The sequence below is a fragment of the Muscardinus avellanarius genome (assembly GCF_963383645.1).
Source record: "Muscardinus avellanarius genome assembly, chromosome: 1".
Classification (NCBI taxonomy): Eukaryota; Metazoa; Chordata; class Mammalia; order Rodentia; family Gliridae; genus Muscardinus; species Muscardinus avellanarius.
In genome coordinates, this window is record NC_137786.1 from 131067219 (window position 1) to 131090170 (window position 22952).

At 49.6% G+C, this 22952-nt stretch overlaps 1 protein-coding gene across 1 annotated transcript; it reads right to left on the minus strand.

Annotated features, from left to right (window-relative positions):
• Positions 1-1287: 1287 nt before the first annotated feature.
• On the minus strand, positions 1288-22767 carry ADAMTS8 (ADAM metallopeptidase with thrombospondin type 1 motif 8; the record flags this gene model as incomplete). The annotated part of the gene is made up of 9 exons (XM_080705813.1): positions 1288-1858; positions 4920-5095; positions 5204-5376; positions 7896-8079; positions 10145-10446; positions 11624-11791; positions 12365-12500; positions 14748-14987; positions 22027-22767. 9 exons carry the CDS (start codon positions 22765-22767, stop codon positions 1288-1290), a joined length of 2691 nt encoding a protein of 896 aa, XP_080561939.1.
• Positions 22768-22952: the final 185 nt, after the last annotated feature.

Here is a 22952-nt window from a genome sequence, read left to right on the forward strand (position 1 = left end):
ACTGAGAGGATGAGATTGGAGGATTCCAGGTTTGAGGATAGCCTCCACAACTTAGTGAGCCCCTCAGAAAGTTATCGAGACTGTTTCAAAATAAAAAGTAAAAATTATAGCTTGGAGGTAGACTGCCTTGGGATTCTATCCCCAGTACTGCAAAATAAATAAAAAAAGGATGGAGGTGTGGCTCAATGGTAGAATGCCCCTGGGACCCGTCTCCAGTACAAGTCCAGAGGCACTGTATTACCACTGTGAGCCCTGAACTAAAATTTCTTGTAGCACAGGGGTTCTCAAAGTGTGGTCCCCAAACTAGCAGCCCCCATCTCACCTGGAACTTGTCAGAAATACAGATCTTCAGACCAACTTCTGTCCCACTGGATTTAACCCCCCAGGGGTGGGACTCACCAATCTGTGCTTAAGCCCCTGATGCCCACTGACACGAGAGCCACTTGTCCAGATCATGCCAATGAACAGTTGCCCAGATGAGCTGGATTCAGCGGGCTTGTTAGAACCTGAAGCAGTCGCCATCTTCCTGAAGGTCTGAGGAGACTTGGGCCAGGCGCCAGCTGCCCTGCGTGCACTCCAGGAGAGCTGACCTAGCTTTAACTCTTATCTTTGGGCGCTGGATCCTCTGCCCTTTCTCAAGAAAAGAATAAACCAGACCAGACCACTGTGTTGGCATAAGATCACACTTTAGTTCAGAGACACATTGGCATAAATACTTGAAAAGTGTCCACTCTGGCACGTGATAGCCTGGGAACACGAGGCTCTCCGCAACCCTGCAGTGGACCCTGTGACTCTCTAGACAACGAATTTTAATACTGACGACAGTCATGGTCATTTCCAAAGACATCTTGAGTGCAACTACAAAGCTGGCTCTGACATTTGCCATGACTCCTTGCCCCACATCGTTCTTGTGTTCATTTTTCCCCTTTGAGGTAGATTATTTATCGGGGAAACCAAATAGAACAAAATATATATATTTTTCATTTAACCTTGCTAGTCCTTTGCAAACAGACTGGCTCTGAGTCTCCTGTTTGAATCAATAAGCGCACTTTTACCCTTTTAACCTATGCCCTCTGAACCTGAGCAAAGGTTCAGCCCACTAGACAGTTGACTTAGGATCTGTCATCTCCGTCCCCTTATGATTTCAGGCAGTATCCAAAGGGCTGTGGCAAAAGAAGGCCTGGACAGGCTATGCCACCTTGCTACTCAGGGTCACCATAGTGGGGACCCTTGTCTATACCCCAGCACCCCAAGTCCATGAGCACAAGACACTTCCCTGAGATGGGATCACAGGGGACATGGCTGGCTTTCACACGGCTTGGCATCCTCAGGTTTTAAAGCTTTGCTGCAGGTGGCAGAGGCCTGGCCTGAGGGGTCCCTGCATTCCACAGTCCGCCGCTGCCAACCAGCTCCGCAGGTGCTGGAGCACTCAGACCAGTCCCCCAGTACCCACTGCGTATGGAGCAGCGGCTGGATGATGTTGGTGGTTGCTCTCTCTTTGCTGTTCTGTCCGCTGAAGTCCATGTTATTTGGAACAAAAAAGGTATATTTGACTTTGGGGGGGAAGACCTCACCGGGCACAGTGAGGAGCTGCACTATCAGAGGCTCAGGCAAAGGCCGGAAGCTCTGCAGCCGCTCCAGGGTGGCAATGGAGCCGCTGTACTTTAGGACGGTCCCCTTCACCAAGATGTCCTGCTCTATGGCAGAGATGGACAGGTTGCCATTGAGCAGGTACTGCCCGTCGGAGGTCCTCAGAGCCAGGTAGTTGCCGTCATTCTGGACCCCTGGGTGGCTCCGCTGTTTCACATCAATGTTTGTGGCGCCAGCTGGGATGGTGATGATGTCACTGTAGCCAAAACTAGGATAGGGATGGAAAGACATTGTTAGGACTGTTGGCTACCCAGCCTGGGTCCCCTGGGTGCCCTGGAGACTAAGTGGGCACTCAAGTCCTCAGGGAGGTGGACAAACAACTAGCCAATAATGAAGTGATTTCCCCACAGTTCTAAATAAATTCCCCATCGAGATAGATGGGAATGTCTCATATGCTGCGGTTTTCAAGGGTTTTGCTTCGTCTGGCGCAAATGGTTGAGTTGAGGTATCTTAACAACAACACGGAGAGGAGAGGAAAGCCCAGAGCATTTGAAAAGCCGTGCTGGTTCAAGTAAATACGCAACCATGGCTCAAATGAGATCTCAAATATTTTTAGCTACTTGTACTGGATAAAACCAGGGTTGGCCACCTCCACACCCAGACCTCAAGTCCATGTGGAAAAATCTGATTCCTTTATCTATTCCAGAACTGACTAAGATGGAAGTCCCACACCACCTCTTGGAGTCAACCAGCAACTAGTATTTGGTTACTGTGCACTTAGGGCAGGATCTCAGGATGGTGGTGGTGGGGTGGGGATGGTAAAGCCTGCTGCTTGGAGCCACTTTCTGGGTTGCCCAGATACCATGAGTACTGAGCTTCTGCAGTGAAGGATGCTGTTTTGGGGAAATATCCCAGGTCCCTTATAGGCATAGGAGTTTGTGAAGGATGGAGAATGCTTAGTCCTTTGTTTTCCTCTGGAGACTGTGTTAAATAGGCTGGGAAGAAAGTGAAGAGTACTGAGGAGGATAGTCACTCAGCTTCTTTATTAGTCTTGCTGTGGTCCCATCTGGAGCTGGCTGCTTAGCCTAGGGTTATGAAAGAATCCTATGTCTATCTTGAAAAATAAAGGACCCAGGATCTGAATAGCTTTCCCCTTTATATCCTTTGAGCTTAAATGTGAAAACCTTTCTCAGCTGTCTGCTATGAGTTAGTTCTATTCTTTGAGGCTGATGAGATGAAGAAAAAAATATACATGTATTATATATAACATATATGTAATATATTATGCAGAGAAAATGAGTGACTATGGAAAGGATGGAGCAAACAAGCATCAATAGGTAGAATAATAACAAGTGAATATTTTTTATAAGCTTGGAAGATCTGCAGGTAGGATGGGGGAAGAGCTTGGATGCTCACATAACTTCCAGAAAAACATGTATGTATCAGATGCCAGAGTGACATAGTGTAGCCTGTACACCTGGCCTTGCCCTTATTCTCTAGGAAGAACATAGAATGGCAGAAAGCAAATTCATGGAGGACTTAAGGAATCTCAAGTTCCCTGCCAGGTGTGGTGGCACATGCCTATCATCCCAGTACTTGGGAAGCTGAGACCTGAAGATCACAAGTTCGAGGCTGGCCTGGCAACTTAGCAAAACCTTGTTTCAAAATAAAAAACAAAAGGCAAGCATGGTAGCACATGCTTGTAATCTCAGCATTTGGGAGGCTGAGACAGGAAGATCACAGTTCGCAGATAGCCTCATCTACTTAGTGAGGTTCTTTGCAACTCAGTGAGATTCTGTTTTTTTTGTTTGTTTGTTTTTGTTTGTTTTTGGTGGAGGTGCCGGGGATTGAACCCCGGGGCCTCGTGCAGAGATTCTGTTTTAAAATAAAGAATAAAAAATAGGGCTGTGTGTAGCTCAGAGGTATAATGCCCCTGGGTTCCATCCCCAGTTCAAAACAAAAACAAATAAACAACCCCCCCCCAGAAAAACAAGAACAAAACCAAAAACTGGGTATTGGGCACATGCTTGTAATTCCAGCATTTGGGAGTCTGAGATAGAAGGATTGTGGTTCCCAGACAGCCTCAGCTACTTAGTGAGGCCCTTTGCAACTCAGTGAGACCCTGTTTCAAAATAAAGAAGAATAAAATATAGACCTGGGGATATAGGTCAGAGGTAGAATGCTCCTGGGTTTCATCCCCAGTATCACAAAAAAAAAAAAAAAAGGAGTTGAGTGTGGTGATGGACACCTGTAATCCCAGTACTTGGGAGGCTGGGTTAGGAGGATCACAGTTTTGTGGCTGCCTCAGCAACCTTGCAAGGCCCTTTGCAACTTATTGAGACCCTGTTCTGATATATAAAAAAATAATAAAATAGGGCTGGGGATGTGGCTCAGAGGTAGAATGCCTCTGCATTTGATCTCCAGAATCTATCTCTCTCTCTCTCTCTCTCTCTCTCTCTCTCTCTCTCTCTCTCTCTCTCTCTCTCTCTCTCTCTCTCTCTCACACACACACACACACACACACACACACACACACATAAATTGGGGGGGGGTAGCTCAGAAGTAGAGTGTCCCTTGGTTTAACCTTCTGTACTAAATGAATGTATGAATGAATGAAGGAGTAAATAAATAAAACCCAGGTTCTCTTTTTGGGTATTGTTACCCATCAATGTGATATTAGAAGAGTTAATCTTTTTCTGCCTTACTTTCTTCATCTGTAACATGGAGAATAATAGTACTGGCCTTGCCCACCTCATAGACTTATTTTAGGAATCAAATGAGGTCATGGAAGTCAAGGACTTTGGCAAACACTAGGAGCTTTATGAAGATAGGGCATGCAGATGTTTGGAAAGTGTTCTGAGTAGGCCACCGAGGCTACTCCTTTGTACCCCCTTCTCTGAAGATCCATCTAAAGAGGGAACAGACCTTGACAGGGAGAGACATCCTTCCCATCACGGAAGCCTGGAGGAGCTGTCTTCTGGCAAAGGCCCATGTTACTCAGCACAGCCCTCCTGTCGACTAACTCGGAGCCGATACATCCTATCTATGGGGCTCTGGCTCTAGTAAAATAATGGCTACCCTGGGTTCCACCCTTTCTATGACTAGACGCTGTGCTAGGCACTCCACGCATCCCATCTCACAGCCTCCTTACAGTGACTCTGAGATAGATGACTGCTGGCTCTCTACAGGGAAACTGAAACTCAAAGTGTTTAAATAACTTGTCCGATCTACGGAGCTATTAAGTAGCAGCCACAATTTAAAGTTGGGGCAATCAGAGTCCAAAGCTTGGTATGTTCTTCTGCCAAGGTATGACCACTAGGGATACTTACTTGGAGGGGGTGAAGGAACCAGAGACCTTCCTGCATGAGTTGCCTTTGCCCCCACACACCCCACATTTGTCCAGCTTCTTTGGTGAATCCAATACATGGTCACAGCCTGCCTTGACACACTGGCCTCGGACACAGATGGCCAGACTCTCTGGACCACACAGGGTACCATCGACCACCTGGAAAAGGAGAGGAGAGGGTGTGTGGAGTGCAGAAGCAGCCCACAGGTGGGGCAGCATGGGCGGCCTTCCTCCCCATCTCTGACCAGGTCCCAGGAGGATTCTCACCTTGGCTTCAAACACTTTGAACTCACTCCTCCCTCGAGCTCGGCAGAACAATTTGCAGCGGTCCCGAGGAGACACCCCTGAGTATTTGGGGACCCACTGCAGGAGATTCCCATCGAGGTCAGTATAGTTGTAGGCGTTATATTTCTCACACTGCTGTTCCCTGAAGCTTTTCCCTATAAAGAGTAGGAAATGGTGTGGAGATAATAGAGCTACTAAGATAAACAGGACCCAGATGGAGAAATTCAAGGCCCCTTTCATCCTCTACAGAAGGACCCAACATTCTTAGACACACCCTGACCTAGATGCAGGAGTGACCCTTACTCAAAGGAGCAATGTAAAGCCACCAGGCCTGGTGCTGGCCTTTCTAGGATAAATAGCCTTTCTATTTGGGAAATATATTCATTCTATTTTGCAGATGAACAAACTTAAGTGGGAATAGGGAACAATTCAGGAAGCATGGAAGGTACAGAATAATGCATGGAGCTATATTTTCAGGGCTTTGTTAATGGTCCTCTGTCTTCATTTCCTTGGTGACACTTGACACGGGGCTAAGAACTCCTCAACCTGCATTTCTAGCTCTGATACTACATCCCACTTTCTGCAATTCTGGGTGTTTATGAGAGAGAGCTCCAGTTGCATGTACGGCCATTTCCTCCAGCTCAGCAACGCCCAGCGCCATCTGGTCCTTCTACCAAATGGCTTGATTTTCATTTGATGACACTATCGTATTCTAGTCTGTGACTGGCACTCTAGAGTCTCCTGAGCATTGGAGCATCTCTATCTGTTATTTCCAATCTGTCACACACTCCTCCACTTTATGTAGGCCAATTTGTGATAGAAAATGCCTGCCTGCCATTCTGACTACCCCAACCAGCCTCTGTGTTTCCTGCAGGACAGGCATCCAGCCTCCTGTACGGCCTGCCTTTCCTTCCTCCTGCCTCACACTGCCTGCAACCAGTCCATTTGAAATAAGATGTGGGCATTTCTTCCTGCACTTGATGAAATTAGACCTGCTTTTTCTGCTGCAGTTCTCCACCCTAGCTGTGCACTTGAGTGGCCTATGGAGACTTCCAAACACCGACATGTTGTCTGGAACCTCTGAGGTTCTGAGTCCATAGAGTGGAGGGGGTCTGGGCTGTATTTAGAAAAACTTCCAGGTAACCTGTTGAGACAGTCATCACAGACAATCTCTGGAGGTTTTCTCAGCCTTCCAGGACCTTTGTGATCTGGTCTTGATGTGCTGATCATTTTTGGTACATCTCATACCTAGCCTCTATCTCAGTCCTCTGGACTCTCCTATGTCCACACTCCCACTTGAAACTTCTGCCTTGCACAGACTTTTCCTTTCTCAGAGCTCCTTCCAAGCCTCAGAGGTTAAGCTTTCATTGCTGTGTGAAGAGGTTTGGGTCTCTAATCAGAATGTAAGCCTCTTGAGGAAAGAGATCAGGCCTTGTATATTTTTCCATATAATTTTTTAACATCTATTATAGTTCTGGAGAGAAAAGAGTACTAAAAAATATTTGATTGAACCAGGCATGGCAATGCACTCCTGTAATACCAGTACTTAGAAGTTTGAGATAGGAGGATCACAGGTTTGAGGCCAGCCGCAACAATTTAGCAAAGTCCTCAGCAACTTGTTGAGATTCTGTTTCAAAATTTAAATGAAATAGTGCTGGTGTGTGGCTCAGAGGTAGAATACCCCTGGGTTTAATCCCCAGTACACACACACACACACACACACACACACACACACAGGGACACAACTTGACTGAAATCATGCTGTCACCTCTCATCTGTGCTTACCTGGCACCTTCGATTCATTTCCCCCGCCTTCCCTAGCAGCATCTCAGCCCATCTGCCAGGCAAACTCGCAACTTCAGAGCAAAGTTCTAGAGCCTCATGTTACTGCTGATCCTTCTCATCTTGCAGAGCCTACATATTCCTCTCTTAGACCTTAATCCAATGCCAGGTGTCTTGGTGCGTGGACGAGTATCCCAAAACTCTGCCTGTCTTTTTGGGTCTGCCAGTACTTATCTGGAGCTAATGGGGATCTGGATGGGACAATGGGGAAAAAAGTCCAAGGATTTCCTTTCATAAGATCGCTGCTGCCCTTTGTCACCTCTAAGTTAAAGTGCGTGTTTTCTAGCACATTCTGTGGGAAAATATGTCAGGGGCAGGTAGAGGTAGTATTGCTTCCTGGGAAGGTTCTGTCAGGCGGTTGCCATGGCCCCAAGGGAAGAGGGCCAACTCTTCTCAGCAGCAGTGCACACAGGAATCAGATTAGAACTCTTCCCTCCTCTCTGGGTTGAGTGTTGGTTGAGAGACCTTGGAGATTTGGCTGTGACACTTGCTTTGGTTGGAAAACACTCCCATTTTGTGCACAGATGAGGGCTCAGATACCTCCAAGAGGATTGTTATCCTAGACATCAACCCCTCTGTGTGTTGGTCAGGAGTGACATTCTCTGTCTCCCCATATTGGAGGTTCAGGGCAATCTCTCTTTTGACTTTTCCAGCTCCTCTCCACAGTGAGAGCTGTCCTGGGTCCCTGAGAGCCACTCCCAAGCAGAGCCCATTTTAGTCTGAATCTTGGGCTCAACTCTGCACCCTAGGAGACCCACCCTTCTCCCTCTGGGGATCTGTTTCATCAAAAACAGCAGCTGCTTTGGCAGGTGCAGCCCTAAGTGGTGATTACCATCAGGGGGGCATTCCTCCATGTGGCATGACTGGTACTTGGTTCTCCGACCTAGGCAGTATCTTCCTCCGTTCTGAGGCTCAGGGTCCTTGCACTCACGGTGTGAAAACTGCACTCCTCCTCCGCAGGTCCGGGAGCATTCTCCCCAGGCTCCCCATGGGGCCCAGCCTCCATCCACCACAGCCTGCAGTGCACACACACACACACCACAGAGTCAGGAGCAAAGGCGAGGAGCTTTAGTCATTGGCGCAAGCTGGTGGCCAGGGGCATGGCTTCCTTGTCTAGGTAAACTACTTTAATCATTTGTTTACTGACTGTGTGGGTAGCTTGGCTTAGCTTTGTGAACAGAGAGGCCATGCTGGGCCCACTCCCAGCTTACTGCTTGGTGTCTAAAACAGTGCCTTGCCTTGGTCATGAGCCCAAGAGAATACTTGTTGAGTGAGTAAAAGAGCCTTTCGTGGGAATCAGGTTGGGTCCGATGCAGTGGCTCTCCACTGGACCACATTCAGTCCTCTGGGAGACATTTGGCAAGGTTTGGAGACACTGTGTTTGCCCAAGCAGGGGAAGGGAGATGCTACTGGCATCTAAAGGGTTGAGATGGTGCTCAGGTTGGTGCTCAGTATCCACCAGCGTACATACCCCACAATAAAGACTGATCCAGCCCCAAATGTCACTAGTGCTAAGGTTGAGAAATCCTTGTCTAGAAGAGTAGTCGCTGAGGTGTTGTTCTTCATCTACCAGCTACTGGGAATAAAATGAATACCTGCCAGGTTTACAACTGACTTATGTGAACAAAGTTCCCCCTCCCCCGAAGGTTCATAGACAGTTCAAAATAAAAAAAATTTTTAACATATTATAAAAGTAATGTTTGCACATATAAAAATGATAAAAAAGAAAGGTATACTTAAATAAAAACAACAATTCCATTATCCAGGTAAAGCCATAGACATGATTTTCATCAATATCCTTTCATAGTTTTGCTCTGAATCATAAAGATGTGGTGCTTTCATTTTACAGAGATGCTCCTAGATACGTACATTATTTAGTGATCTGCCTTTCTGACTTAAAAGTAGATGACGACCGTCATCATGTCGCATTCTCTCTGCATTTAGCTGGGCTCTGCTTCTGAAGGTGGGTGGATCCACCTCCCTCTTCTCCCTTCATTAATTGAGGAGAGAATGAATGGGGAGGCTGGGAGGTGGCTGAGCATCTGAATCCATGAGTCCTGCATGGCTCAGGCTTAGGACGAGAGTGTGTGGTTTATGCAGCACCAGAAGGCTGCTGGGGGTCAGTGCAAAAGTCACGCCACTGAGGATAGCCCTGGGGACCGTGGTTGGGCCATCCTGGCAATTCTGTGCTGGGCAGGGACCAGGCTGCTAAAAACAGCGGATGCTGTTTCATCATGATGGCTCTGTGACTCGCGTTTTGGATGTATTAAGAACAGGGCAAAGGAGTGAATCATTAAAAACCCTCATTGGCATGGCCTTGGTTTTTCGTGTAAGTTTCCTTTTACTGGGCCAAGTTTTCTTTGCCTGGTCAGAGGTGGCTCTGATCTCTTCTCCCCTCCTCCTCTTGGAGTATGGAATTCCACAATTACTCTCATTCCCCTGACCTCTAAGTAGGAATTCAGCTCAATGTGGGTAGCCTATGAGCACTTTTCACTCAATCCTTGATGAAATGTTCCTACCTCACGTCACTCTCCATTTATAATGGAGTTCATACAGACTGCCCTTACTGAGAGCCTACCTTCTGGTTTTCACACCTCTCACTAGTCTGTGCAAGTCTGCAATTTGGTTCCAGTGCAGTGCAAGCAAGGAGCTACCTAACTGCCCGGAGCAATGGTAACATTCCATTGACTACGGGTACATACACTTTGGTTTCTTTGTTCCAAGATGAGTGATTTTTTACATGTTGTACTGCCAGATGGTTCACATGTTGTATAGCCAGATGTAGTGGCTCATGCCTGTAATCCCAGTACTTGGGAGGCTGAGACAGGAGGATTGTAAGTTCAAGAACAGTTTCAGCAAGTATTGAGACTCATCAACTTAGTGAGACCCAGTTTCAATAATAAAAATAAAATAGTACTGGGGTTGTAGCTTGCAGGTAGAATGCCCCTGGGTTCAATCCCCAGTACCGTACACACATACACACACATAAAAGAAAGAAAGAAAAAATATGTCCTGACCTTCGACTGTGAAAACAATCCTACCCTGCTTCTCCGTCCCTGCCTGCCTCTTCTTCCCTCTCACCTTGGGCTTCTCTGCTTCTTCCTTGGACAGACAGCTGCCATCCAAGCACATGTGCTCAGGTCCGCAGGGGGTACCGTCAGCCCAGGGAAGACTGCCATTCTTCGTGCGGCAAAGGGGCTCTTCACCATCCCTGTGGCACCAAAGCTGGGCACAGATGTCCTGGGCAGGGGTGTTGGGGCAGTGGTGGAAATCCAGGCCAAAGATCTGCTTGCACTGTTGGTCCAGCTCATAGAGGGCTTTGCTCCCTGGGAGGTCAGTGGGGAGGGGCAACCCCGAGGTGGGGGTATCCAGGAGACAGTCCCCTGAGGAGGAAGGAAGCCCAGTAAGAACAAGGGGCGGGGCCTCCCTCTCAGGTCTCCATGGTGTCCCTAGGATACCCAAACTCCACGTGATGATGTTTAAGATCCAGGCAGCATGGTTTCCTTGACCTCAATCTAAGTACTGTCCACAATCTTATCCACGCAAAGCATGGCTGATTTTGACTAACTATAGCAAAGGCTTTTTCAGAACTGACTTTCTCTTGCTTTCTGGAACATCTAAGATGCATTCCCTGTGACACTCAGTGTGGATATAGTAAATGCCGGCTAATAGTACCATTAATCCACATCTCAAATAACTGAGGATATAAAAATACTCTTAATGACTGTACAATTATTCTACATCTCAATATAATTTGAGATATAAATATACTCTTAATGACCATGACATGCCAATACAACTCAAGTATTGAAGAGTGGATGATCTACTATTTATTTATTTAGGTTGTGAATTCAGGTACATTCTACCTTTGAGCTATACTACAAGTCTTTTCTTATTATTTTTAAAATTTTGAAAAAGGATCTTGCTTAGTTGCTGAGGCTAGATTTGAATCTGCAATCCTCCTGCCTCAGCCTCCCAAGTGCTGGGATAACGGGCATGCGCCACCGTGCCCGGTGATGATCTACTATTTTTCCATCACCTGAGTGCCAGCTGACTTCAACGAGAAGAATCTATAATATATGGCTTCACTGCTTTACTCAACAGTTAAACTGTTTTTGCCAGGCTCCTGACCCCTCACTTCTTGCCCTCGCAGGACCTGTGCACTGCTTCTTTGTCATTTCTGAGCTACCATAGGATCCATCACTCCAGCTTGGAACATTCTCTTCTCTTTACTACAAACATTCTTCCATTCCTTTAAGCTCTGTTCCAACCTCTTCCAGATAACCTTCTGAGACCGATTCCACCTGCTCTGACGAATAAATCTGTTAGCCCAGAACTCAGCCTATAGGGAGATGGGGTAAGGATGAGCAGTTGGGGGGTGCTTAGAATGCCTTTCTAGAATGGCCAGCTCTGAATCTAGCTGCACCCTGTGAGCCTTGTGAAAAAGCACAGCTGCCAGGAGTCCCCGGTCAGTGCAGGTGCCATGAGCGGTCAGGAGACTGCCCCCCACCCCTGGGCAGCTGGGCCAGGAGAAGCAGAAAGGGAGTCAGTGGTGCCTACCGTGGCCATCGTCCAGGAGCTCAGTGAGGTACATGGCGCTGCAGGGAGACCAGGGCAGTGTCTTGTTCAGGTGGACAAAGAGTGGAGCCATCATGTGATGCTTGCCCAGGGGCCCAAAGAGCCTTGCGCAGGGCTTGGAGTCATCATGGGGCATGCTGAGAACGTGCCCTGGAGAAGCAGAGAGCAAGTGGGCCATTCTACCCTGTCACCCCCTGCCCCTTTCCAGCTGCCCTGCCCCCGCTCTAGCGCCCCCAAGTGGCCAGAAGTGGTGCTGGCCTCAGCAGTGCTACCTGGGTACCACGTCCTCAAGGGACCCTTTACACCTTGACTCCCTGAAGATTTTTGTTTCAGGCCTCATCTGGGCTTTTTTCAGCTGACTGAAGAACATGGTTCCCCTTTATTTTCTGCCCCTGCCCGTCTGAAATTCCCATTCGCCACACCATCTGTTGTCTAACATCCTCACAGCTAACCTCAGCTTATACATAGCATTGGGACTACCTGAACATTTGTTTCAGGGGCTGGCATTTTCTACGTGACTTTGGATGATTTGAATGTTGGGATCTTATGCTCAGGGTGGGAGTGCAGTGAAAATAACAATCACACGTCTGCGTGCATATGACCCCTCCGTGGGACTTAGGAGGCGATAATGGTTAAGTGTGATGGCTGGATCGGGGCAACTCTGAACTTAGAAAAAGCGTTCCTTCTGACATGGTGACACAGCTTGGGCAAGGTGAATCTTACCTAGTTCATGGGCCAGAGTGTAGGCTGCCTGGAGTCCTTCATCCTCGATCACGGAGCAGCTCTTGTTGGGGTCGCAGATTGTGCCGATATCCGCCACACCCAGAGTGTCGCACATCCCCTCCTTCCCACAGAAGTTCTGCTTGGCAGAGAGAGCCCACTAGTGATTGTGTGCCGGTGGGCAGCAGCCAAGGGGTCAAAGGGAGGAGCCAGCTGCATGTGGCATTTCCCACTGAGCTTCGTGGAACTCTCAGCTGATGTCAGCCTGAGCATGACCTGTGTTCACTGAGCTTTTGTTTCTTTTCTTTTTTGTGATTCTGAGGGTTAAACCCATGCACATTCTACAGCTGAGCTAAACCCCCAGCCCTATTTTATTTTTATTCTGAAGTAGGGTCCTGCTAGGTTGATGCGAATCTCACTACTTGCTGAGGCTCCTCACACCTGCAATCCTGTCTCAGCCTCCTAAGTACTGGGGTTACAAGTGTGCGCCACAGGAGTAGGTGGTGGCAGGAGGGTTTCATGTGTCTGGATATCCTACCTTGTGGCCCTGGATTATTGGGTTTTTCTGTCTTCATTATGATTAAGTTAGTTCACCCATTTTCTGTCTTTCTAACTTGGAAGGTGATCTGTAACATTTACTTTTGTTACAGCATAAAGTTGGGCATGGTGGCATATGCCTGTTATCACAGCCACTTGGGAGGCTGAGGCAGGAGGATAACAAGTTCTAGGCTAGCCTGGGCAATTTAGTGAGCCCTTGTTTCTAAAATAAATAAATAAATAAATAAATAAATAAAAAGGGTTGGAGTATAGCTCAATAGCATAGCTTATTTACCATGCACAAGGCCCTGGGTTCAGTCCATTGTATCATAGACAATAGGAACAATAACAACAAAACTATACACAATACACACACACACAGCTGTCGAGAGGGATTTCTGACTGACAGAGGACAGAAAAGTCTGTATGAAATGAACTATTCTCATAAGAAATGCTGTTTATAAATTAGGCATGGTGGCACAACCTATATCCCAGTACTTAGGAGGCTGAAACAGAAGGATTGCAGGTTCAAGACCAGCCTTAGCAACTTTTTAAGACCCTCAGCAACTTAGTGACACCCCATTGCAAAAAAAAAGAAAAGAAAAAAAAGAAAAAAAGAGAATGAATGCCAGGTGTGGTGGCGCACACTTGTAATCCCGGCATTTGGGAGGCTGAGACAGGAGGATCACAGTTTGCGGACAGCCTCAACTACTTAGTGATGTGAATGCCAGGTGTGGTGTCGCACACTTGTAATCCCGGCATTTGGGAGGCTGAGACAGGAGGATCACAGTTCGCAGACAGCCTCAACTACTTAGTGATGCCCTTTGGAATTCAGTGAGACCCTGTTTCAAAACTAAAAAAGACAAAACACTAGGGCTGGGGGTGTAGAGCGGAGGTAGAATGCCCCGGGTTCCACCCCATGTACTGCAAAAAAAAAAAAAAAAAAAAGTAAAAGAAAAAGAATAAGAAAGAGAAAAAACAGCCAGGTGTGGTGGCGCACACTTGTAATCCCTGTGCTTGGGAGGCGGAGACAGGAGGATCGGGCTGGTTCCGAGCCAGCCGCGCTGGCTTAAGAGACCCTGTTTCCAAATAAAAAAATATAAAATAGGTCTGGGAGTGTATGTAGCCCGGAGGTAGAAGGGCTTCCAGGAACCCCAGTACCACCAAAAAAAAAAAAAAAGAGAAAAAACAAAAACAACAGTCTGTTTCTCATTCTAGGCTGGCAGTGCTGTAGGGCTGGTGGAAACTTCATAGGCTCATTTTGGGGACGAAGCACAGTGTGGTGGTTCAGAGCATGACCCTACAGCGAGCCTCCCTGGCCTCAGCTGTATGTGGGGTTGCCATTGGATGGTGAGAGTTGTGTGGCTTTCCTATGCCTCAGTTTCCCTAGTTGTAAAAGTGGGATAACACCCTGCTTGGTCTGGGGTCTGCCATGGCACACTACTGTACTCTCTCATCTTCAGGAAGCCATAGAGACGGGTGGAGATTTCCTAATGGCGTTGGAAATCTCGAGGGACCCCCTGGCTACCTGCCCCTATGTTTAACAACCTCCTACTTCAGAAGCCTCAGCCCACTTGCAATCCCAGATCTGTCCCTGTGCAGCTCCAGCCAGTTTCCTCTTGTTCTGACCTCGGCAGACAGCTGGTCACAAACATTTGGAAAAGAGCCCTTAGGAGATTCTTCTTCCCTTGCAAATACCTCACACTTGTCCTCATGACCTCCTCCCGGTCATTCCAAGCATAAGGCTGCTGGCGGCCAGCCGAGGCCAGCGGGGAGACGGTTCCCATGTTTGGGCAGGACTAGTGCCCTCCCTTTGATCTGCCCACCGTCTCGTTTCCTGCCCACACACCTGTTTGGTGAGCAGGATGGCTGTGTCGTAGTGCTCCGGGTGGCGGTCACTGGGCTGGTTGAAACGCCGCTGCCAGTTGCAGAAGTTACGCAGCGTGAGCCCACCGTTGTCCGACACCTCCAGGCCCCATTTCTCGTCCTCCACTATGAGCACTTTGACCACCACGAGGTTGATGGAGTTCCTGATGCTGGGGTGCTTGTAGATGCGGGCTGCCACCGACATCAAGGTCAGGATGTGGTTCTGTTGGGAAGGAGGAAAAGTGGGAAGAGCAAAGCGTTCAAGCTCCGGGGTGTTGGCCTGGCCATTGCCGGCGGCTCTTGGGATGGGGCATTTATCAGGCTCTGGACTGAGCACTGGTTATACAGCATCTCACTGGGGACTCACAAAACCCTGTAGGGCTTGGAGTGATTTCTCTTCGCTTTCCATAGAAGAAAACTGGGGCTCAGTAGTTGGCCCAAGGTCATAAAGTACATGAGTAGACAAGCAACATTTGCACCCATACCCGACTTGCTCCAATGCGTGTGCATTTAACTTCCAGACCAGCTGCACGAGGCCATTTAAATCCTAGTTAATTAAAATTTCATAAAATTAGAACAGACAGTTCTTCCATTGCACTGGCCATATTTTTAAGTGCGTAGATAGCCATATATAGCTCCTGGCTACTGTACTGGAGCTGCGCAGAGCAAGTTCTACTGAGCTGTGTGGTTTACTCTGCCTTAATCTGGACACCAACTGTCTCCCTGCCAGCCTCCTCCCCTTCCCTGGCCTTAGCCTGGAAGCAAGGATCTGTGTGCTCAAGGTTAGAGTTTCCCTCTTGGAGTCCAGCCAAATATTTTCCTGAGGTCTATTGGGGGTAATTTCAACTCTTTAGGATAGAAATTACCCCTCCAAAACCTAGCTCAAATAACCAGTCCTAGCAATAGCTACTCTGCACCGGCCACTGGACGTACTAGGACCCCTATCACCTTATCAGATTCTCACAGTATCTCTATGAAGCAGACACAGTAATCTTCATTTCATGAGTGAGCGAGTGGAAAGCCACTCAAGTCCAATAACTTGCTGAAGGTCACACTGCCCTCGAAGCCAGGGCGCCAGCCCAGGTGTGTCTATCTGACGGTTACGCTTTGCTTTTCTCATTCTGTTTCCGAGAGCCCGGCTTCCTGGTTTGTGCCTGGATATCTCCGAAGGGTTTATTCCCTTCTGCCTGGGGCTTGAGATAATCCAGAGACCCAAGTGCTTAGGATCCCACCTGCTTTCAGCTCCACCCAGGCCAGCAGGAGGAGCCTACATCATTGCTTGGCCTCTGTCCTATATCCTTGGGCTGCCAGCTGCTCCCCTCCTGGGTTCCAAGGCTTTGAGAGCAGATAGGAGCTGACTCTCCCACCTTGGGCCCTCTTGGGGTGGCCCTCTTGAGTTATTTTATAGAGGCAGAGATGAAGAGGCACAGGCCGCATGCCTTGAGCCCTTGGTTTGGCTAGCAGGGCTGCCGTTCACAGGCCCTGCCTCTCGGCTTCTTGAAGTTGCAGCCTCTCCTTCTGTTTTCCTGAGGTCTGGAAGGTGGGAGTGGAAGGAGGGGAAAGGCTAGAGAGGGACATTCCAACTGGGGAAGGCTGAGCGTGTGGGAGTTCCAGATGAATCCCATTATTTGTGAATGGGACTTGTCTGTTCACCTCGGAGGCAACAAGCCAGGTATTTTGTTAGTCCTGCAGAAAGGGGCTGGCAGGTTCCTAAGCTCAGGTTACTTAGCATGTCAAGCAATCCAGTTATGTTTGGGCTGATGTAAACATCTTATCAGCAAAGCTGAAACTTGGCATTTGCTCCTGGACTTGGACTCCTGAGGGGAAAAAGAAATCACATATTATGCAAGTGGGGCTGAGGATGGAGGAGCAGTATCTTGCTAAGGCCAACTCCTGGCTAGGTCTTCAGTGCTTCTGGGTGGGGTGGGTGGGGTGGGGAGGAAGAGTCTCCTGGTCTCCCTACGAAGGACCAGAGTCTGACAGGCAGGGACCACACCTTGGAATCTCCTCTGAGGCAACCTGCAACAGTCCTCACAGAATTTCTTCCTGTTGAGTCCCCATTTCACCATCTGAAAACTGGTGAAGACAAAGTCTTTTAAAGATGGTGTGAAGCCATGAAATGTTAGCTGCTAAGCATCAGGCCGCAGCAGCTTGGCACCAGGGACGGAAGACTGGAGGTTTGTGAATGGTCTGTGTGCCTGAGCTGACCAGCTTAGACTGAGGCTGAGGAGGAGATGGCTCAGTGATCACATCCTCAGTGAGTAGAGAGAGGAAACAGTATAAAAACTGCTGCATGAAGCTCAGGGTAAGACAACAGAAATTCCCTGGAATTAAGATTTCCAAGGAAGCCTCCTCTGCGGTGTAGGGAGCTCCTAGGATTATCTTCTCCAGACACCGTGCAGCTGGGATGAGTGTTCTCCAGCACTGAAGGCAACTCTAGCAATACCTGTGGTTTATGGAGCATATGATATGTACCAGGCGCTGGGCCAGGTGCTTCCCCTATGTTGTTCTATCTTGAAGTCAAAGCTAAAATTGGAGTATAACTGCTTCTATTTTGCTAATGAAGAAATGGAGGTACAGATTAACAGGTAACTTGCTCAAAGGCACTCAGTTGTTTCTCTTTCCTCCAGAGACTATGCTCCTGGTCACCACACTGCCACCCAGCATTACTGCTGCAAGAAAAACTGTTGTTTAATCCAAACAAATCCAAAGCGCGCAAGCAAGGCTGCCCCTGTCATTGTTCATGTGCACTCAGCCTTTGGATAGTAAGATGTTTTCTTTGGGAAATACTCCATATCTTTGGTCATTCTGATTGCAGCAGACACAAGGGATAGATAAGACTCATTCTTTTGCCAGTGGGAATCACATAATTCATGCACATATAACATTTGTCTTTCACCCATGAAGAGAGGGATACCTACAGAGCAGGTGGGACCTTTGTTTTTCATTATCCACCAAACCTGAACACTTTTGACTTTGGAAAATAGTACCATGTGTAATTATGTCACAACAGAAATGAACTGCAACAGCACTAGGCAAACTAGGTTATAAGATCACTTTTAGTATGAGGGTTTGTGAAAGACATTTGCACCAGAGGACAGGTAAGGGGGGATGCAATGGCTGTATCAGCCCTTCCTTGAAATCAGCCCTTAGAAGCCCGACATTGTGATGCCCTGGATGCTTTGGGGAAGATGAGTGCCACTTCAAGACCCTCTATGCTAGTGAGAAAATTCAGAAACTCAGCATATGCTGGGCTTGGTGGTGCACGCTTGTAATCCTAGTACTTGGGAGGCTGTGACTGCAGGACTGAGGGTTCACAGACAGCTTCAGCTACATGGTGAGGCCCTTTGCAACTTAGTAGGACCTTGTTTCAAAATAAAAAATTAAAAAAATAGGGCTGGGGTTGTAGCTCGGAGGTAGAATGTCCCTGAGCTCCATCTCTAGTACTGAAAAAAAAAAAAAAAGAAAAAAAGAAAAAAGAAAGAAACACAGCTTACTGCTGAAACACTGGCAGAGGCTTCCCAGACTGAGCCGGGGACACGGCTCAGCCTCCTACTTGCGCTGTCCTGCTCCAGGTTCATCCAGGGGACAATTAGAAGTGGTCAGATATAGACAGAACAGTCTCTTCAAAGATGATCCCTCATTTCAGAAAGCTGTCTAATTCTGAAACCAGATAAGAAGGTGAGAGGCAGGGGCCTCTTGTCAAGGGATTAAGTGAACTCAATTGTACAGAGTTCTGGAAAAGGTCATTGTCACTTAGCAGTGAGACCAGCCTCAAGCATAGTCCCCCCCCCTTTCTCTAAGCTTTTTGAATGTGAAGGTGGATTCTTCTGAGGTCTTACACTTCAGCTGGGCACTTCTGGACTGCTGGCTTAAGGACCCATCCTACACCATAGACAAGAATCAGAGTAAAGAGAATTGCAGACCCTGCTTGAGCCAAAGAGACTGCATGGCACAATAACAGAGAGCCTGATTCAAGTTTGGGAGATTTGGGGTTATAGACCTAGCCCATCACCTACTAGCTGTGTGACCTTGGGAAACTCATATGTCCTCTGTGGGCTGTACATCCTCCCTCTGTCCCCCTCACTGATATTTCCATTGAAATATCATGTGTACAAAAACCACTCTGTAAGTTAAATATACTGAGAGAGTAGCTGAACCATCCTAAAGATGGGCCCATCATGAAGCAGCCTCCCAGGCACTTAGACTAGAATTGATCTACCTGGTCCAGGTATTTTGCTATTCTCTAGAAGAAGGAGAGGTTTATTTCATTACTGTCACACATCCCCTATTACTAAGGAGACACCCAAAGTGCCTTCTATCTGTGCAAATGAAGTTTTCAGGAGCTTCCTTGGAGAGTTACATGATAAGACTGGGTCCACCTGGCGGACATGGGTTTGAGCCCTCTTTTCTCTCTCAGCTGAGTCACGGATCTGGTTCAGGGAACCCAGAGGATTAAGCTTGGAATCTCAATGACTGGTCAGACAGCTGTGCCCCACCCCCTTTCCCACGCCTGCAGGCAGAGCAGGACTGCAGGTGAGCGGTAACATTAAGAGACTGTGGTAGCAGGGAGACTGTTCTAGCTCAGCAAAGACTTCTTTCCTGAGCCGGGTGTGGTGGTGCACGCTTGTAATCCCAGCACTTGGGGGGCTGAGACAGGAGGATCACACAGGTTCGAAGCCAGCCTCAGCTACTTAGTGAGGCTCTCAGCAACTTAGTGAGACCCTGTTTCCAAATAAAATATAAAATAGGTCTGGGAGCATAGCCCAGAGGTAGAAAAGTTCCACCCCCAGTACCATCACTACCACAAAAAAAAAAAAAGCTTCTTTCCTTTATGAGAAGTAGCCTCCCTAGGGAAAGGAGGACAGCCTTTTACAGGTGCCTGCACCTTTCTCATGCTCTCTACCAGGTGCTGGCTGGGTGCAGCGCTGCCTGTGTGTGACTGTCAATGGTCCGGAAACCTGTGTAAGTGGAGGGGGAGGGGATGGAGCAAGCATGACCAGCTAGTCTAGCTAGGTGTCCCAGGAAGATGGAAACTCCCTGGTGACTCTGAGACGGAGAAAGCCAACATGTCTGGGGCAGCGAACCTGGACTGCAAGTGGAAGTTAAGAAAACCTGGTGCCGAACCCAGCTGAGCCTTTTGCTTCCTGGAGCCCAGCACAGAAGCTTGGCTGCCTCTGGACAGCTGTGATGTCTGGAGATACAAAGTATGTCCTTGAGGGAAATACTTGGCATCTCCAGTGTCTAGGCGATGAGCTGAGAGAGTGGGACCATAAGAATATGTCTGGAAGGACATTTTTGCTCTAAAGCCTGAAAGAACTGCCCCCCCCCACTTCCCCAAGTCCTTGTTGGCTTCCCTGTTTTGGTTTTCAGATGTCAAAAGCTAGTTTCTCAGGGGGGACAGGCACAGCATCTGAGTTCTGGGTTTGCAATGAATGTCTCTCAGCTTATTTCTGGTAGAGCCCCCAGCAGCCGGCTTGGTGGCCCTAATGAGATAGCTTTTCCCCCAACTCCTGTCCCCATACCCTCTCCAGTACTTGGGGAAATGAGTCAGAAGGGGTTAGCTGATGCCTCCCCCTGCACTTAACAAATATTAAGCCAGCATTGATTGACCAAAAGCTGCTGGAGTGGACTACCTTTGTGTGTGCGTGTGTGTGTGTGTGTGTGTGTGTGTGTGTGTGTGTGGTACTGGGGTGCCTGGAAGCCCTTCTATATCCGGCTACACTCCCAGACCTATTTTATTTTTATTTTTTTGAAACAGGGTCTCTAAGCCAGCTCGGCTGGCTTCGAACCTGCGGGATCCTCCTGTCTCTGCCTCCCAAGCGCGGGGATTACAAGCATGCGCCAGCCACCAAACGCCCGGCTGGAGCGGACTACCTTGAGGGGACGGAGATGCCTTGCCATGCTGGGAAGAAGCCAGTACCACAAAAGCATGCAGGGAGGAGCCTCACCCGGGGTTTAGCAGGCTTCTCCCTAGCAAGAAGAGCAGCCACACACCTCTCAGCAGCAGCGCCTCATGCCTACTCCTTCTCTTACCAGATCTTTCTTACTCTGCATTTCCCAGTGATTGCAGGGTGGGGAAGATCTCAGGTGAGAAGCAGAAGGCTCACTGCCTCCTTTTCTGAAAGATTCTGCATAAGATGGCACACTTGGTGCCTCCACAATTGGGTTCCTGGGCAAGGATGCCATCACTGCAGAAACGTTACCTGAGCTGCAGTGGTGCCCGGATTCCTGTTTCAAGGAACCGTAACCTCTGGGCAGGTCAGTTCTTCTCTAGCTAGCACCTTTCTGGTTCTATGATTCCCAAGGGAAGAGGAAGACAGCCCTCTCCTGGAACTCTTAGTCTCTTCTCCTGGAAAAGACCTTCGGTCTTTTGGAGGGAGGTACTGGGGCTCAGGTCGACACTTGCGGAGTCAGCACCATCTTTGTATGTAATTAGAAACGGTCCGGCTACAACAGCCAGTCCCTGGACTCTGTTTTTTTGCCCCAGCTCATTTGAGAGCTGAGTCTGGGCTGAGGGCAGCAGGGTGGACCAAGCACAGTTCTGGCTCCTTCAGAGATACTAACTGCATGTCCATTCTCGTTCCCTGCTCCCTTCCCCTTTCACTGAAACTTTAGTTGCCTGGGCTGAGCCCCCAGGCAGAAGTTCTGTTCCCCTCCCTCCTTGTGCTGGGCATGGGCACTGCCAAGTTCTGCCGGGGCTGAGAGCCAGGTTGGCAAGGTAGTCCATGCCCCTTGATCAGAACCAGCTGGGCGCCCCTTTTCAGGTCCAACTCCCTCCAAAGGATGCCTTTTACTTCTGGTAAACTTCAATTCTGTACCCAAAGGAGTCCAATAGCCACCTCTTTCCAGCCCAGCTCTTTCCTTAAGGACATGTGCCAGAGGGATGGAGGGTTGAGTGCTTTGAAAGAGAGTGGGCACTCTTTCAAAATGTTCATTTAAAAATTCTCTGCTGGGAGAGGCAGGTGCCTGGGGAGAAGGGCGTGCATTCAAACACACTTTCAGTTCAGATAGCTACGTGCTGCAGAGGACCGCGGGGTAAGAGGGCTGGGGGAGAAGACGACGCCAGCACCCCCACTCTAAATTGGGAGAATTGGGGGTAGGAGAAGCAGGAAGCCAGAATGGCACCAGTGAAGAGCTACCAACTCTTTTCAGCAAAGACAGAATCTTTGGGGTCCGGGTGGGAAGGGAAGAACTGAGAGGCGCGGAGAGGCTCCTGGGGACCTCCAGGTGGGGCGACTGGGAAGCTCCTGGGGTCCTACCTGCAGGTCGGCCCCATAGAAGGCAGCCATGGACGAGTCGGCCACCAGCAGCGTTTCCACGAAGCGAGCCTCTGACACAAACCGCCGGGTCCTGTTCCTGGCCCTTAGGGGAGGTGGCGGGTCGTTGGCGCCTTCTCCCTCCTTTTCGCCGCCGTCTCCCGGCTGCAGCGGACCCTCTCGGGTCTCCACCTCCGGCTCCAGTCTTCGGGGGAGGGGGAGGGCTTTGCCTGCGGCGAGCCGGGGGTCCTCGGCACGCGCGCCGAGCACCCAGCGTCGCAGGCGGTGCGGCTGGACCAGGGACCCCCCCGCGCCCTCCGGCTGGATGGTGAACTTCTCGCCCCCCAGCAGGAAGGCGCCGCTCAGCCCGCGGCACAGGCTGAAGGCCGCCAGCGACTCGGGCTCCCCGTTCACCGTGCCCGCGAAGAAGCAGCTGCGCAGCCCCCGCTCGCCCCCGGCCGCCCGGCTGGAGCCCCCCAGGAGCTCGATCCTGAACGCGGGCGCCAGGAAGCTGGCGTCGGGCGCCAGGCGCAGCACGAAGTCCTGGCCGAAGGCGGACAGGTGGAACGCCCGCGCGCCCGCGCTGCCGGGCAGCCGCCGGGGCACCACCAGCTCCGAGGCCGGCTCCTGGGCTCCCGGCCCGGCCGGGGCGGCGCGGGCGAGCGGCGGCGGCGGCGGCGGCAGCAGCAGCAGCAGCAGCGGCAGCAGGAGCGGCGGCCACCGGGCGGCGGGGTCGGGGAGCATGGGGGCTTTGGCTGCGGCGCGCCGGAGAGGGAAGAAGCCCGCCCGGCGCGGGCAGGTGCTGGCGGCCGGAGCGCGGCCCGCCGCTCTCTCCAGGAAAAAGATCAATCGGATGCTCGCGGACTCCGCCCGCGGCCGCGGCGGTCCCCTGGAGGCCCCTCTGGCTGGCGCAGCCGGCTCCTCCCGCG